This window comes from Ptychodera flava, assembly GCF_041260155.1.
Source record: "Ptychodera flava strain L36383 chromosome 23 unlocalized genomic scaffold, AS_Pfla_20210202 Scaffold_23__1_contigs__length_28996876_pilon, whole genome shotgun sequence".
NCBI lineage: Eukaryota > Metazoa > Hemichordata > Enteropneusta > Ptychoderidae > Ptychodera > Ptychodera flava.
Genome location: NW_027248277.1, coordinates 27,864,448 through 27,882,297, shown reverse-complemented (window position 1 = coordinate 27,882,297; position 17,850 = coordinate 27,864,448). Strand labels below are relative to the sequence as shown.

The 17,850-nt window shown below is 42.2% G+C and overlaps 2 protein-coding genes across 2 annotated transcripts in view; both read right to left on the bottom strand.

Moving 5' to 3' along the window:
• The window catches only part of LOC139123702 (uncharacterized), a 190,979-nt gene that overhangs the window by 164,217 nt on the left and 8,912 nt on the right, over positions 1–17,850 (bottom strand). The gene's annotated exons all lie outside the window — the stretch shown is intronic.
• LOC139123889 (uncharacterized protein F54H12.2-like) lies at positions 8,394–9,737 on the bottom strand. Its single transcript, XM_070690040.1, has one exon. It carries the CDS (start codon positions 9,735–9,737, stop codon positions 8,394–8,396), a length of 1,344 nt encoding a protein of 447 aa, XP_070546141.1.

Genomic DNA, 17,850 nt, shown 5'->3' with positions numbered 1-17,850 from the left:
TTAGTGTAATGATGACGTAGGCGGGAAGCGGATTAACATTAATATGAATGTATTGGTATGATTATGAGGAGGAGTCGGAAGTTCATTAAAATGAATGTGGAATACATTAGCATGATTTTAAAAAAGGGATGAAAGGGTTAATTTGCTTCAGGAAACTGAAAAAATTGTAGTATTTATGAATGAGCTATTGTCCCCAGGCACCGGTGACTTTGACCTTCATGAATAATGTTCAAGGACAGGAACTGGTGAATTATGCATACCGGTAGTAGGGGGCAGGCAGCAACGTGCCCCTCTTTTGTCATTCAGGAAGTGAGGCGAATGAATGAAGCATACCGGAGCTACGTCGAGCTGTAACACGCTCTCAGGATGAATCACAAAGAACACTGGGATGTAGCATAATTAGGACTATGAAATACGTTGATTGATGGCATAGACGTAAGATTATTATTACTGTACGAATTTCTTTGACTGAGACACCGTAGTGTTTATGAATACTCTAACGCTATGTAATTATTCAAGTGTCATATCTCAATGCGGTATATTGAATGCAGAATGAAGTAAGTGTTAATTTGCCATTGAGGTGTATTGTTTGGATATACATTCATTGGTATTGGCGTGAAATGAATTTACCTATTGTGGATGAAATTCAACGCGGGGGCCGGTTTTACTCGAGAAGATTACTTTTTATTAGAAGTTGTTTAACCTGTATTCTGAAAATCTACGGTCATGTTTGTCAGAGTTGCTTTACTATTTTTTACACCGTGTCAATGGTGATAAAGTGTTAGAAATTTTCTGGAAACTAGCTCTGGCAACATTCAATCCACCGCCGACATTTTCAGAACTTTGTGAAGTTAGAGATGAGTACACTTACAAAAGTTCCCGCGCAAACGGGATTAAAGTGAGGTTAGGACATGTTGTTTCTGACATTTCACACGTTTTCCAAAATGAGGTGCCATTGGAAATAAATTGCTTCTGCAACGATTGGAAGAACACAATCCTCACAAACTCACCCAAAGTTGATACACAAGTTGTAACAGAAGAAGTCCTAGAAGACAGAAATATGGCAGCCATTACAGGAGTCGCATCTCGCTATTATGGTGGTATGAACTCTGCATCAGCTAGAGAGGCACAGAGGTCATCAGTCGTCACTGAAGCAGAACGTACTGCCGCTATTCTAGAATGGCAAGATTATATGGAGAACTACGAAGATGACTTTGAAGTCACACCCGATGAGGAGATTGCTGATTCGGAGAGTGGGGAGTATGGTGTATCGGAGGTATCTTCAATGGAAGAATATTTTGCAGGCACTTTGGGAAGCCAGTTATGCCGACTGGTCAATCAAATAGCCATCGAATGTTGCGAGGGCTGCAAAATACAACACCCATCACAAAAGAATCATTCCTGCCTGATGCTACCAATCGCCGACAAAATATACACAGGTATTTTGATCGGGCCGTCCAGAGGATAGACTTTGCGGACATTATAATCACGTTGAAGCGTGAAAGACCAGCAGAGAATTTTAACACACGGCTGTTGGACATATTGGAGACCTACAAGTGGATGTATCGTGCAACCACGGAAGCAGCGAAACTCAAATCCGATTTTATAGAGGACTTAATCGATCGCTTCGAACAATAGATTCATTTTGTGTCGCAAGTCAGAGGTGGACACTTTCTTATTTTGGAGGGGTTTGTTTGGGGTTTGTTTTTAGCTTTGCGTTATTTTTTTCGTATCATCATCGGTGTATGTTTATACTTTAGCCTTCTGAACTTGAACGGTCCTGTTTGCACTTGACTGAACAGTTGGACTTGAAGTTTCCGTCAGAGACTCTTCATGTATATGCAGTGTTAATTGATACTTTAAAACTTTTACTTTAAGACTTAATCATACTGTATTCTCTTTGTGTTTGTGTTTGTGTGTATGTGGTCTTTTCATATGATAATAATTTAAAACAGAAGGCAAACGTCCCCCAAGCAAATAAATAAAGTTTCATATCTTTTCAAGCAAATATTTCTCGTCGACTCATTCTGTGGAGAGCTTCCTTGTTGTCAGATTTACTACAACCCCACTACCCTACTATACCCAGCACTATGGCCTTCAACACTGCACAAACCAATGTGAATGCCGAGACCATCCTCGCTTGCCGTACCCTCGAGGACCTCGATGAACTTTTGCTTCTCTGCGAAAGTCGGCTGGCCCCTGAGTTACAAATTTTAGCCATGAATGTACGATGTCGTCTGATACAGGAGGGGCGTCAAAGAGATGTCATCAGCGAGGACAGAATCAACGCCTGCCGTTCCATCGATGAACTTGATGCGTTACTGAAGTCCCAAGAAGGACAGCTGCCACTTGAGCTTCTCATGGTTGCAATGGATGTACGCTGCCGACTAGTTCAACGGGTGGATCAACGATTACCCTGCGGTGAAAGCCGGGAGTTTCAGGTAAGTCCTCATGCAGAGGTAGAGCCTTGTTCATCCACTTTCCGGCCACAATGTCAAAACCAGTCAGTGATTTATAATAATTTAAATCAGTGCGGTGGAAGTACATCCGAAACCCTTGACGATGTGATTGAGGTAGGGAGGTCTCCAAACCGGCAACTACGAGTTGGGGAAGCACTACCTGCCCCTTCTCCAAAACGTAGATGGGTTGGTGTGGAAAATTTAGAAGAGGAGAGGGTGGAATTATTTATTATCCGAGAGGTAAATGAGCGCTATGTTAAAAAATTTAAGACTACGGCAAGTGACTATGTAGTCAATTTTACCCCCGTGCAGACAAAAAACTTGCAACAGGCGTTGAATGCCCTATACCACGCATTTGATGCCCTCATCAGTAGCCTAACAAAAGGTATGAAATCAAATGATGTCGTAAGGCTTGTCTTGCGCACGCCGCATCTTGAAAGAGCAATCAATTTACCATTTGTAAGAGTGAGGGATTTCACTGTAGATAGGGTATTTGCTGAGGTTGCTCGCGTACTTCAATCGTGTGAGTCATTTGGCATCGATGACCAAGTGTTTGTGAACATAATTCACGTCAGTCTCCCAGAAGGTGGTAAGGGGCCGGTATTTAAAGCGGTCGATATCGATGCGTTCCGGCGGTCGAAGCGGTGCATCGTGCAAATTCAAAATACCGATGAAATATGTTGTGCTAGGGCCATAGTTACGGCAAAGGCAGGTACAGAGGGCCACCCCCAATATAAGCAGATAAGGAGTGGAAGAAACATCCAAGAAACTCTAGCGCGGGAACTACATGAGAGGGCTGGTGTGCCGATCGGTTGATGTGGCATAAATGAGGTCAAGCAATTTCAGACAGTCTTACCCGGGTATCAAATAAATATATTTTCCCCCCAAAATTCGGCTGACAATGGTATAATTTATTCAGGCCCACCGGCGGAAAAATATATCTACCTTTTTTACAACAATAACCATTTCGACGTCATCACCAGTATGAAAGCCATGGTAAATAAATCATACTATTGTGATAAGTGTAAAGTGGGTTACGATGAAAAACGTAAGCATACGTGCGAGCGTATTTGCCTTAATTGTAAGAGAATTCAATGCGACAACCCGCCTGTAGATAGGGATGCAAAAATCCATTGTCAGTCATGCAACCGTGTGTTTTACACTAAAAAATGTTTTGAATTACACATGAAACCAACTAAAACGGGTAAGACAACCTGCAAGACTTACTACAGGTGCCGGGACTGCGGTATCGGGGTGAATCGCGAGGACCCGAAGCGTGAAGGGGGTCAGCATTTCTGTGGGGAGTCAGTTTGTCGCACGTGTAATCGGTTCACACCTAGTGATCATAAATGTTACATGAAGACAGCTGAATCAAGGGAGGATAGACAAAAGAGAAAACTAAGGTTGAACGCAGCAAAAAATACACAGCTTTCCTCTCAAGTGCCCCCTCAAGCTTCCCCCGCGCAGCAATCGGTTAAGCAAAAGACCGAAGACCTGTTCATATTTTTTGATTTTGAGACCCGTATGGACCCTGAAACACGATCCCACATACCAAATTTATGTGTCACCCAACGTGTATGTACCAAGTGCCTTACAAATGAAAACATCGATGAGAGTACTCGCTGTGAAATTTGTGGGAAAAATCAAGAGATTTTTATCGGGGATGATGCCACCGATCAATTTTGCCGATGGCTTTTCACAAATGAAAATGCAAATGCTATTGTACTTGCACATAATTTGAAAGGATACGATTCTTACTTTATTATGCAGTATTTACTGAGAAACGGCGTAAAGCCTGACATAATCTATAATGGAGGCAAAATTATGAGTATAGTCGTATCACAGGTGCAGATTAAAATAATCGATTCATTGAATTTTCTACCAATGGCTCTTAAAAAGCTGCCAAAAGCTTTCAATTTACAAAACCTGCGAAAGGGTGACTTTCCCCATTAACGTGGTTGACAATCAGAGCTACGTAGGGCCTATGCCACCTGTAGAGTGTTACGACATAGATGGAAAGCATTGTGAAGAAAGAGAACAATTCCTCCGGTGGTACAATGAGATGGTTGCCGAGGGAAAACAATTCGATTTTAAGAAAGAGTTCATCGCCTATTGTAAAAACGATGTTGACGTGCTACGCCTCGCTTGCCTGCGTTTCCGCGATTTATTTATCAACGTATCCAAGGCCAATGCGAGAAAATCAAATCCCAATGACCCCGGTATGTGTCCTTTCAAGAATGCAATCACAATGTCGTCAGCATGCATGATGTTGTTCCAGAGAAACTTTTTGAAAAAAGACACGATCGGACTTATTCCCGCTCAGGGAAAGAAAAACCCTGTACGATATTCCAAAAGTGCACTGCGTTGGCTAAAATACATGGCCCATGTACATGGAGTGGAAATCAGGCATGTGGGTAATGGGGGGGGTGCAGGATAGGTAGAAAGCAATGCGGCGGGTGCGTTGAACTTGAGAAGTTAGTGTTTGAATTTTACGGCTGTTTTTACCACGGTTGTTTAAAATGTTATTCCAGAGACACAGTAAACCCCGTCACAAATAAAACAATGGGTGAGATGAATGATGACACTGTGAGGCGCGCTGAAGGTTTCATCGAGCGGGGGTACCGCCTCCATGACGTATGGGAGTGCCAGTACAGAAAACAGTTGACAAACGATCCAGAAATGCGGGAATTTATTGAAAATCTAGCAATACATGACCCCTTAAAACCGCGAGATGCATTTTTTGGTGGCCGAACAAATGCAGTTAAATTGTACTATACCGTTCAACCGGGGAGACGATAAAATACGTGGACATATGTAGCCTTTACCCGTATATTTGTAAATGGGGCACTTATGTAGTGGGCCACCCGAAAATAATAACGGAGGGATTCCCCGCTGATAATAACATCGATGGCTTTGAAGGGTTAATTAAGTGTGAAGTACTTCCACCGTATAAGCTCTTTCTCCCCCTGCTCCCGAGCAGGTGTAATAACAAACTGGTTTTTACATTGTGCCGGACGTGTTCTGAACGATCAGTGTCTACTCCTACATGTGGGCACTCAAACAACCAGCAATCGCTAACGGGTGTCTGGACGTCTCCCGAGCTGAAGAAAGCTGTTTCCCTAGGATACAAGATTACAGAAATTCACGAGATATGGCACTATTCTGAAACAGCCACCTACGTCAAAGACACTGATAACAGCGGACTTTTCACCCAGTACATAAACACGTTTCTCAAGATGAAACAAGAAGCTAGCGGATATCCCGGCTGGTGTAGATCCAGAGAAGACAAACAACGCTACGCGGAGGATTATTTCCAGCATGAGGGAATACATCTGGATGAGGAGAACATTTCACCGAATCCTGGCATGCGCTCCCTGGCCAAGTTGCTTTTGAACAATTTTTGGGGTAAGTTAGGACAACGCCCCCAGCTTTCACAATCCACCTACATCTCCGATCTACAGACGTACTACGACATCCTCAATGATGACAAGAGGGAAGTACAAGATGTGCACTTGATGAACGACGAACTGATTCACGTGACTTACAAGGAAGCTGACGAATTTGTACGATCCAACCCGAGGTCCAATGTCGTCCTCGCCTGCTACACCACAGCTCAAGCCAGGCTGAAATTGTATGAGACACTTGAGAAGTTCGATGATGACCAGCTCCTGTACTACGATACGGACTCTTGCATATTCGTGAGTAGGCCTGGGCAATACGAACCCGAGTTAGGGTCGTATTTGGGTGACTTCACCGATGAACTTGGGGGAAATCACATCACTACGTTTGTGAGTGCGGGGCCCAAGAGTTATGCATACCAACTAGCCCCTGATAATGACGGAAGAGTAGTCACCGAATGTAAAGTTAAAGGGGTCACCTTAAACTTCAGAAATTCGAGTGTCATAAATTTCGAATCGATGAAGGCTTTGGTGACGGGAAGTGGTCCATGTACACTGGTAACAACTGAACCATACAAGATAAAACGTGACAAGAAGAAGATGGACATCACCACAGAGGTACAGGAAAAGAAATTCCGGCTGGTCTACGACAAGCGGGTAATGTGCGAGAACTTTTCCACACTACCGTATGGGTTTTATAAAGCACTTGATGACGATGATGACGGGGATGTTGCATTACTCGCATCGCTCTACAATGAAGATGAGTAGTTAGATATAAAGTCAAAAAGAATGCTACTTCCTATCATTCGTTCGAGGCATGCAAGACTTCAAGATGAGTGTTAAATTTGAGCACCCGTTCAATGCCATCATTGCTGGACCCTCCCAGAGTGGTAAAACTCACTTTGTGAAACAACTACTCTTTTCATCGGATGAGATGTTCTCGCCACCTCCAGAAAATATAATATGGTGTTATGGAGCTTTCCAACCAGTATTTGGGGAGATAAAGTCGAAATTACCCCGAGTTAACTTCATTGAAGGGTTACCTGGCAACCTGGAAGACTTGTTGGATACCTCTACACCGAATTTAATTATTTTGGATGATTTATTGCAAGAGTGTGTGGATAATCGTGCTATCAGCAATTTATTTGTCAGAGGAACTCATCACCTGAACGCTTCAGTGTTATTCCTGGTGCAAAACCTTTTCCAGAACGGTAAATGTATGAGAACTCTGAGTCTTAACTCGCATTATATTATAGTTTTCAAGAATGCCAGAGACAGCTCACAGATTACCCATCTAGCCAAACAAATTTACCCCGGGCATGCTAAATATGTTCAAGAAGCGTATGCTGATGCTACCAGCAAACCCTACGGGTACATTGTGTTTGATTTAAAACCCCAAACCCGTGAAGAGTATCGTCTGAGGACATCCATCTTTCCAGGGGAGGTGACATCTGTGTACGTTAAGAAATAAAATCCTACGCCGATTAGCCCGGGTATCATTTCACCATGTCAAGTCGTATGAGGAAGCACGCGGACATACTTCGTGTACTCGCCAGTTGTAACGACAGGCAACGACGAGGCATAATAAGCGGGGCGAGCAACGAACTACTACGGTGTATTTGTGACTTCGAGCCGTTTATTACCTATGTATCTCAACCATTCACACCTCTATTAAACGATGACAATAGTGGCAATCAGCTGAAAGCAGGTAGATCGAGGAGAGTTCTATCTACACCCATTAGAAAGAGAAAGACAACAAAGACTCGAATTAAGTGGGAGAAGTACTAATAACGGATATGAGCTATGATAAATCCCATTTCACTGTAAATATTCAAACAGACAAGCGTGCATTATTGTAATGTATTTTTTCCCATTTTTTATTTTTTCTATAGAACATTAAATTACATTTAAATCTTAATTCAATACAATGGAATGTCTCTTTTGTGTGTGTGTGTGTGTGTGTGTGTGTGTGTGTGTGTGTGTGTGTGTGTGTGTGTGTTTTCCCTACATCTTATTGATATGACTCCAGCATTGATTTTGAAACCTGTATAAAAAAGTCAGTATCTATTACTGGTGTAAATATACCAAAGCGTGCCTGTATAAAATCACTAATCATTTGATCGTTCCAACTTTTTACTGTGGTAAACATACTTTGTATCTTTGACAGACTAATACCTCTACATCTATGAAGAATATAAAAAATAACATACTGACCGCACACTGTGGATAATGCCCCCTGCAATCCTACCCTGTATATTGGTACGGTGTGTTTGAATTATTTTTCAAAAAATTAATAAAACCCGGCCCATATTCTGAAGGATGCCTACCATACGAGTCGAAAAATTCTGCCTCACCATGGCTATCAAAATACACTGCTAACCAGTGTTCCCCCGGCAGGGTTGACGGATGTGTATTTACAACGTATGCAGAGGGAAACCTGGAAACTGAACGTGGTAATTCATCCTTTGCAAAAACACCCCTGTGATCTCTTTTTGAATAGGGTCCTTTCTTAATACATCATCTATCTGTACAGAGTTCATCTTGAGTAGTCGGTGATGATATTTTGAGGTTTATCAATCTGTATTATGTTGTCAAATTCCGCATAAACAATTAAATTGACAGTCTCCTGTAGGGCTATATCAAAATGCACTTCAATACTCAGTGTGCCACTATCAACTATGTTAAAGTGTTCACCGCCTGTCGACAAATCCGGTGTGAGGTTGAAAGCAAATAAGCAATTTCCACCCACAAAGTCGTCTCTGTCTAAATTATGGCCTTTGTCCCCGGTAAAAATATCTGTCCCCGAAAATAAGGTCTCGTAAGCCCTTATGTAATTCCGACCTCCCTGGACGCTAAATTTCGGGGTTAGGGGTTTTCCAGTTATTAATTCACTGTTTCTAAATACAGCTAAGTAATTGATATTCTGTGTTTCAAAATTGTAAGGATTCTTTTCGTATGAACCAGAGAACGCGTTTGATTCAATGAATCCAATAATTAGACGCCTTGGTAAAGGGTCCAGAAACACATTTTCTTTCGTGAAGGTCAAGTGACCGGGTGTCACGGCGTACGATTTACACTCCACCCTTGAGATGGGGTACTTGGCAGGTGAAAGCTCCAATGCTCGAGCGTGACTTTCGATAATAAACGGCGCAACTTTCACTCTTCTCACGTGCAGGCTGGCTTCCAAAATTTGAATTTTATACCCGTTGGCCGGCTGGCTCGACATCAAGCAAAAGTCATTCTTTCCACGAGTCAATTTCAACTTTAAGTCCACGCCATTTAGCAGGAGCCGATTCTGGAAAAAGATGTCACTATGAATCGGTCCAAATAAATCCACCGTTTTACTCTGGCTGGTAAAACTATGGCGCTTCTTCAACCCTTGATTGCCTCCTTCTTCCGTCAGAGGGTTGGCGCTGTCAAATTTACCCGGTGTGTCCTTGTAGAAGAGAGCTGAAGTGAGGTGGGTTGATTTTGCTTCATTGGAGTAGTTCAATAAAGTTTCAATGTAGGATCGGTAGGCGTATGTGTTATTCGATGAGCTAACCACCTTACCATTTAACGATACTTCAAGTTGAGAAAACAGACTGTGTAGGAGAAGGTTCACCGGCGCAACTTGAGCAGCTGCCGGCAAATTGGACCCGTCGGCGGCTGTAATTTTAGCTTTTATGAAAAGCCTTGTCATTGGTAAGTCGATGTATTCAGAAGGAGAACCTGCCACCACGAATTCGATTGGTGATCCTTCAGCGAGTGTAGAAATTGGATTAAACTGCACGGTCCGACTCTCGAGTATACTGGTCTGCGTTGGTGGCACGGAAAACAAATCAAGTTCACTTTTTGTACACACGCATGATGCTTTATCAACTACCTCGTTGAAAGCCATCTTTTGGACAAATTCTTTTCGCTTTTAGTCAAAAATGTCACGAGGGGCAAACCTCGATCTCTTCCTGGTAGGTGCTGCTGAGGAAATAGACCGCCTTTTTCGCTTACCGGTGCTTATATTTCGGCGAACTCCCTCCAACGCACGCTTCCCTAGCCCTTTAGCAGTCTCGCGAGACCGGGACTTTAAAGAAGATTTCAAGTTCTTCCCCGAAGCTACATCACTAGCCACGTTAATGCCGGTATGAAGTGCTGCTTTGCCTATCTCTGCTGCACCACGTTTCAGCATCGGTAGCACAAAGCGTGAGACACTACCGAGTAAACACCCCAAGCCCATATCCGCGTTGGTAGGATCCCCTATACACGGGGAAATTACTCCTTGCTTGGTTGATATAGTAATTGTAATAGGGTTCGCTGGCCATCTCCTCTCACAGAAAGTAAGGTGGGCGTCTCTGTCGGAAATGAAGTTTTACGATGACCCTTCCAGACTCAAATGGGACTGGTTTACCCCGCTCATCCCTTATATCGATCTCGATCGTCTCAAACTGGTTGCGGCTGAGGCGTAGATAGTGGGGATTATTAACTGTATACGTGACTGTCTGGCGATGGGATCCTTCCACGGGGAGGTTACAAAGCAGTGGTGTTGACACGTTTCCAACCAGCTGGTGTTGCACCACATCACTGTATACATATAAAACGTGGAGCGTAGTGTTTAAGTCAGGCTGTTTTTCACCCATTCCAATACCAGTTTTCGTCCCCGGAGTCATACCTAGTATTTCAGCCGCGCTCTCGTTCAGTTCCAAACAGTAGCCATCGCTTAATTCATACCCTATACGGCCTCTCCTGAAGCTGTATTTCATTTTTACATGATTTTTAATTCCTCGGGAGTTCTGTGGGAGAAAGCTGTAACCACATCTGCACTGTCTCTGTAGTAACCCCATGGAATACGTATGTTTGTTCTGTTTTGATATTCCTCTTCTTCTTCTCCCCCTTCCTCTACACCCTCATCTTTTGGTTTCATATCGATGCATGAAATCGTCGTACTCTCTCCCAGTACATTACTCCAAGAACGTGGATAAATCATCTGAACCAGTGCAACCTCCCAGTCACCCTTCAAATCCACTTGATGCGCAAGCTTCGTCACGTAGTGGCCTGTCACATTATCAGGATACACATAGTGACTCGAGTCGCTGGGCAAGAGCATGTAAAAATCCATTCATTCGTGGTGGCACGGAAAACAAATCAAGTTCACTTTTTGTACACACGCATGATGCTTTATCAACTACCTCGTTGAAAGCCATTTTTTGGACAAATTCTTTTCGCTTTTAGTCAAAAATGTCACGAGGGGCAAACCTCGATCTCTTCCTGGTAGGTGCTGCTGAGGAAATAGACCGCCTTTTTCGCTTACCGGTGCTTATATTTCGGCGAACTCCCTCCAACGCACGCTTCCCTAGCCCTTTAGCAGTCTCGCGAGACCGGGACTTTAAAGAAGATTTCAAGTTCTTCCCCGAAGCTACATCACTAGCCACGTTAATGCCGGTATGAAGTGCTGCTTTGCCTATCTCTGCTGCACCACGTTTCAGCATCGGTAGCACAAAGCGCGAGACACTACCGAGTAAACCCCCAAGCCCATATCCGCGTTGGTAGGATCCCCTATACACGGGGAAATTACTCCTTGCTTGGTTGATATAGTAATTGTAATAGGGTTCGCTGGCCATCTCCTCTCACAGAAAGTAAGGTGGCGTCTCTGTCGGAAATGAAGTTTTACGATGACCCTTCCAGACTCAAATGGGACTGGTTTACCCCGCTCATCCCTTATATCGATCTCGATCGTCTCAAACTGGTTGCGGCTGAGGCGTAGATAGTGGGGATTATTAACTGTATACGTGACTGTCTGGCGATGGGATCCTTCCACGGGGAGGTTACAAAGCAGTGGTGTTGACACATTTCCAACCAGCTGGCGTTGCACCACATCACTGTATACATATAAAACGTGGAGCGTAGTGTTTAAGTCAGGCTGTTTTTCACCCATTCCAATACCAGTTTTCGTCCCCGGAGTCATACCTAGTATTTCAGCCGCGCTCTCGTTCAGTTCCAAACAGTAGCCATCGCTTAATTCATACCCTATACGGCCTCTCCTGAAGCTGTATTCATTTTTACATGATTTTTAATTCCTCGGGAGTTCTGTGGGAGAAAGCTGTAACCACATCTGCACTGTCTCTGTAGTAACCCCATGGAATACGTATGTTTGTTCTGTTTTGATATTCCTCTTCTTCTTCTCCCCCTTCCTCTACACCCTCATCTTTTGGTTTCATATCGATGCATGAAATCGTCGTACTCTCTCCCAGTACATTACTCCAAGAACGTGGATAAATCATCTGAACCAGTGCAACCTCCCAGTCACCCTTCAAATCCACTTGATGCGCAAGCTTCGTCACGTAGTGGCCTGTCACATTATCAGGATACACATACTGACTCGAGTCGCTGGGCAAGAGCATGTAAAAATCCATTCATTCAGTTCCTCTCACCCCTCCTGTTTATGTTGATATCACGAACCCAAGAGTCAAACTGGGAAGGGTAACCCAGCCAACGAACTAAATATTCTGTGAAACCCCTTCTACGTCGTTTCCTGATAACTTTTTCAACACGGTATAAACCATCCATTTTAACAACTTTTACTAACTCCGCTTCATAGAAAGACCCGTCGATAATTTCTCCATTGTAGTCCTTCAGTCTGTACACTGGATAGCGCCGCGCAACACGCTTCCACACAGTAAATATTTCTTCCGAAAAATTAGTATCGAACCCCCTCCCAAAAGTGCCCCGGTTTGTCGATATCCGGACTTTATCACCGACTTTAAATTTAAACTTCACCGGTTTTGTTAGAGAACGTTTTAAATCTTCGCTGTAAAGCTTCCTCCATACCGATGTTTGATTGTCCTCTGTAACCTCGTTCGGTCTCATTCCGATAGTTCTATGTATTGAGTTGTTGTAAGACCGCGTAAACGCCTTAAGTTGATCCAAGTATTTGTAATCACCTTTCTGTGTAAAATATCTATACAACCGGCCCTTCAGCGTGCGATGAAACCGTTCAACTATGGCACATTTTATGTTTTCGTTACCAGATGTATAATGTTCAACCCCTTTCAGCCTCAAAAAATCTTTAAACTTTTTATTCATGAACTCGCCACCTTTGTCTGTCTGTACCCTCCAAGGAATTCTTCCCGTACGGAAAATCTTTTTGACTGCATTAATTACACTCTCTGGTCGTTTATTTTTCAAAGGTTCAACAAAGGCAAACCGTGAAAGGACATCGATGCATGTCAATAGGTATTTAACACCCTTGTTATATCTCGACAGTGAACGAAGATCGGTTAAGTCCATTTGCCATACACCATCTATCTTGTACGCAACAGTTTTATTCCTAGGAAATTTCTTTCGTGCAGTTTTATGTAAGGTGTAACTGTCTTCTGTCGATAACCACTTACGTATCTTTCCCTTTGACACTTTATGCGTCCCTTCATCTTTTATGGCATTGTAGAACCCGTCTACACCACGAAAAGCAGCAACACCGTCTGGGTTTCTGTACTTTCTGCTTAGGTACCTGCTTAACTCCATCCGTCAGCGTTGAATTGTTAATTTCCACTTTACCACCGCAGCAGATACATAGACACCTTAGCCTATTGAGGAGCCGTGAAAACTGGGGCGGCAGGCACTCAAAGCAGGACATTTCTGTCAACTCACCAAATGGCGGAGTATAACTGATCAGTGATGCTATAAAATGTGCAATGGCCAAATGAGTGGGGTGATGCCCTCTTTATTGCATGTACCAGGAGTAAAATAGGGACTTTTACAATCTATATATACAACAACATGACCATACTCCTCTGCCAACACAAGCATACATGCATACACCCCCACCCACACACCCCCCCCCCCACACACACACACACACACACCCACCCACAAACACACAACTTGCAAATGAAAAAATAAAGACATGTAAATGAATGTTTGCTTTAAACGTTAATGGTTGAGTTTAATTCATTAAACAAATAAAACGATCACGGAGAGTACATGAAAAAATAATATTGGTAAATAAATAAAAAAAAAATTGTATGTAAAGAATCAGAACACATTGAAAGTTTTTTCTTTCTTTCTTTCTTTCGTTTTTTGTGATTTAAGTCTCAGGACTTCAGTCAAGTCTATACACAATAGCTCATTCATCACTGCAATCCTGGTACGGCTTCACAGCTTGTATTGATGGCTGCGCTGCTCCCATATAATTATCTTCTTTGTTCTGGGTAATAGAGTCTAACAAAAGGCCTGAACCCGACGATTTCGGTGAGTGGCTGTCTTCCTTTTCGTACGGCTTCCTCATCTGTAGGTTGGAAATTTGGGATCTCCACATATTCCTCTGCCTTAGCACTGGTCTGTGTCTATCTGCTCGTGGGGCTGGTGGTTGATCTTGTATGGGTGAAACATTCTGCAGAATGTCTATCTGCTCCCCTATCGCCTCATCGATGTTGCTGATGTGGGACTTCAGAACTTCCCATTCTTCCAGGTCGAGTGTCATGCCTTTCTTCGTCGGCCAACCTTGGAAAAACTGTCGGATGTGGACTTTCACCTTTCCCTTCCATAAAGATGTTGATACAACCTTTCCATCTCTGTTTAATGGGAAGCGTTTTCGTAGCTTGAAGGTTGGAAGCTGGCCATCTTGCAGATGTGGGTGTTGCTATAGTACACACTTGTATGCTTTCAGCTGGGAAGAGTTTTTTTTTATGTCTCTTCGATTTTTCCACCATCACTTTATATGTGTTAGGCTACCTGTCAAGCTACGAGCGTGTTACAGCTCGACGTAGCTCCGGTATGCTTCATTCATTCGCCTTACTTCCTGAATGACAAAAGAGGGGCACGTTGCTGCCTGCCCCCTACTACCGGTATGCATAATTCACCAGTTCCTGTCCTTGAACATTATTCATGAAGGTCAAAGTCACCGGTGCCTGGGAACAATAGCCCATTCATAAATACTACAATTTTTTCAGTTTCCTGAAGCAAATTAACCCTTTCATCCCTTTTTTAAAATCATGCTAATGTATTCCACATTCATTTTAATGAACTTCCGACTCCTCCTCATAATCATACCAATGCATTCATATTAATGTTAATCCGCTTCCCGCCTACGTCATCATTACACTAAACTATTCATATTTTTATGCTAATGTACTTCCTGCTTACGTCATTAATGACTTCCTGCCTACGTCATCATTACGTAAAACTGTTCATACTTTTTATGCTAATGTACTTCCTGCTTACGTCATTAATGTATGCACGTATGATGTAACTCATTAAATATTCATAATTTTTATGAATATATGAATATTAAGTGTGCTATCTAGACTTCTTTTACTACTGCTATGATCAACAGAAACGAACGCAAGTTTAAAGCATGAACAAGCTGTCGTGAACAACACAATCCCTCAAAAAAAAAACCAAGTGTAGAACAAGCCTACTAAATTTACATTTAAAAAAAATAGACGCACAAATAGTCAAGAACACTTAGCTCATCCCAATTTTTACTACTGTGGTTTAATTGACAACATTGAACAGAGCCCACAACCGTCAATGCATTACTGCTTCTAGGTAAATTATGCACATATGCAAATTATATAATTTGAATCGGCCAACCAGCTACAACTTCGAAACTGCTGCAAGTCAGCCCCAAAATTTCTGTTGTTTGCAGTCAATTCATGGCATTGCAACTAGGCACAAGTACAGTTGTGCCAAAAACATACAAACGAACACATTGAAAATTTGTATCTTTTTCCGACACAGGTCATTGTTAACGGCCGGTCCCGTGGCGGTGCAGTGTTTTCATGTCGTCTACGCTGCTGAAGATTAAGATCCCGGTTGACAGTGCATCATGATAGAACCGCTTTACGACAAGTTTCCTGTTGATGAGCTTAAGTATCTGGTCGGTGAATTACATCGTTTACAGCCGTAAATGAGCCACAAAAATCCAACCGGGCTGAAAATACTCGCGACAGACAAGGTTGAAGGTGCACATAATATTTCCGATTTGTAGTGTCAGTGAGATTCACAGGTCATGATCGTGTCTGGTGGCACCAATGCGGTGCGGTTTCAGATACAATGTAAGATCTAGGGAAAGTCAAACTTTCGCTTAGGTTGTTAAAGGAAGTTTAGTTCTATTTAGGCAAGCCAGGAACGAAAATATACGAGCAAGACGACGGATATACCTTTGAAATGTTTTATTCGTCACGAATGAGTTACGACACTACAGCTTTAACAGTGTACTTACTTCATGTTTTCCTAATCCGCTTACTAAGAAGATAAATTCGGCATATTTGACGTCTGGGGACATGTATAATTATTTGAGATAAAGTGACTGGTACGGGTATTATATCCATTGTGCATTCATAGATGTCGCAGAGCTGCTTGCTCCATGCTCTCAGCTAGCTGTTCATACTCGATCGAGTTTGAAATCGAACGCTGGCGTGGCACGAGTATTTTGACCCGATTTTGGCGGCCTCATAACTTTCACGCAGGGATGAGATTATATATTAAAATACGAAAACACACCCATTTTACAAACTCCCGCCTATGTTTTACATCCACTGTCATTTTAAATTAAAAATAAATCTTCTTCAAATTGTGAAAACCTGTGTCGACATCGTAATATTTAAATTGTTCGCTTTAAAAGTGCTCCATAAACCCTCCTTTGAAGTGGAATGGCCCAATAGCGGAATAATATCAAGAAGTGATACGGTTGTCATCACTCCTTAGCAACCAACTTTTTGTAAGTACAGCCCGGAGGAAGGAAGGTCGATTTCAAGTTGATTTCGTCGCTAATTTCGGAGCGTCTGTGGGAAAACAGTCATAACCAAAACATGCATGTATGATAAAGGGGTTATTACACGAAGTTAGGGCGATACCGCGTCGTATTCTCGTGATGTGTCCGTATTTTGACTCGTTGCTGCGCAACTCGTCAAAATACGGACACATCACTCGAATACGACGCGGTATCGCCCAAACTTCGTGTAATAACCCCTAAGTATGCATAGAAATCATGTTATGCAATTTTTATTTAAAATTTTGTTTCTGCAATATTGTGTTTTTCAAAGATTACCGAAATGATTGTCAAAGTGGACAGAGAAAATAAACAAGACACAGAAAACAAAAAAAATTAATGTACAGGTTAAATTTCCATTTGGTTGAAAGATAAAAGAAATCTCTATCGCTGGTATTTTTGAACTATGCTAAATTATTTTCTAGCGATAAAAGATATCGAGGTAGTTAGGGATGTACGATCGGAAAAAGTAAAAGTAATGTCAATTTTTTCAAATGGGGTTTTTTGAATACCTACATATGAGAGTAGTCCAAAATTAGGAAAAAAAGATGGGGTCACCGCGCTTGTTTTTTACAAAATGACACTAAAAATTCACGGTTTTTCACAAAATCACTAAAAATCAATAAAACAGGTCATCATTTTCATATTTATATCATGATTGCATTTTTCACGTTTACACTGTAAAAGAATAAAGAAATTATAAACCTAAGCTACTTTGAAGATTTTACTTACATTGAAGTTGAGCTAAAAAGTCACGATATTTATTTTTTAACCAAATTGCAACAGATATGCCCCAATTTTAGGAATGGGAGAGGGTAATTTATTAATTATTGATAGTTTCTACATATGTCAATTTTCTCAAACTTTGCTAAATAATAGCCCTTTTTGTGAATTTTTCAAAACCACATTTGTTTAGTAGGTCACCGAACTCGATTACAATTTTGCAAAATGTAACTAGGATTATAGGTTCTGGCGATAAACCATGCTCTCCCGCATTTGTCGCGCGAAGGCGCTCTTTAAATGCTGCTGACCTGCAGTGGCCTTGTCCACGTCACGCATCATATACTTTAATGAGAGGGAATGACAGAACAAAGCAATGACTTTCAGATTCTTCTACTTTTAAGAGTCTATATATTAATACAGCATACAAAAAATCACGTAATATTTATTGCCGTGCCGTGACGCTTATCGGTGGGGATTAGGTTGACTTCGCTGCAGACTAAGTTGTCACACACTACATGGAGCCAGG

Excerpts from the sequence above, each read along its gene's own strand:
- LOC139123889 (XM_070690040.1), bottom strand. The coding sequence starts at position 9,737 with ATGGCTTTCAACGAGGTAGTTGATAAAGCATCATGCGTGTGTACAAAA.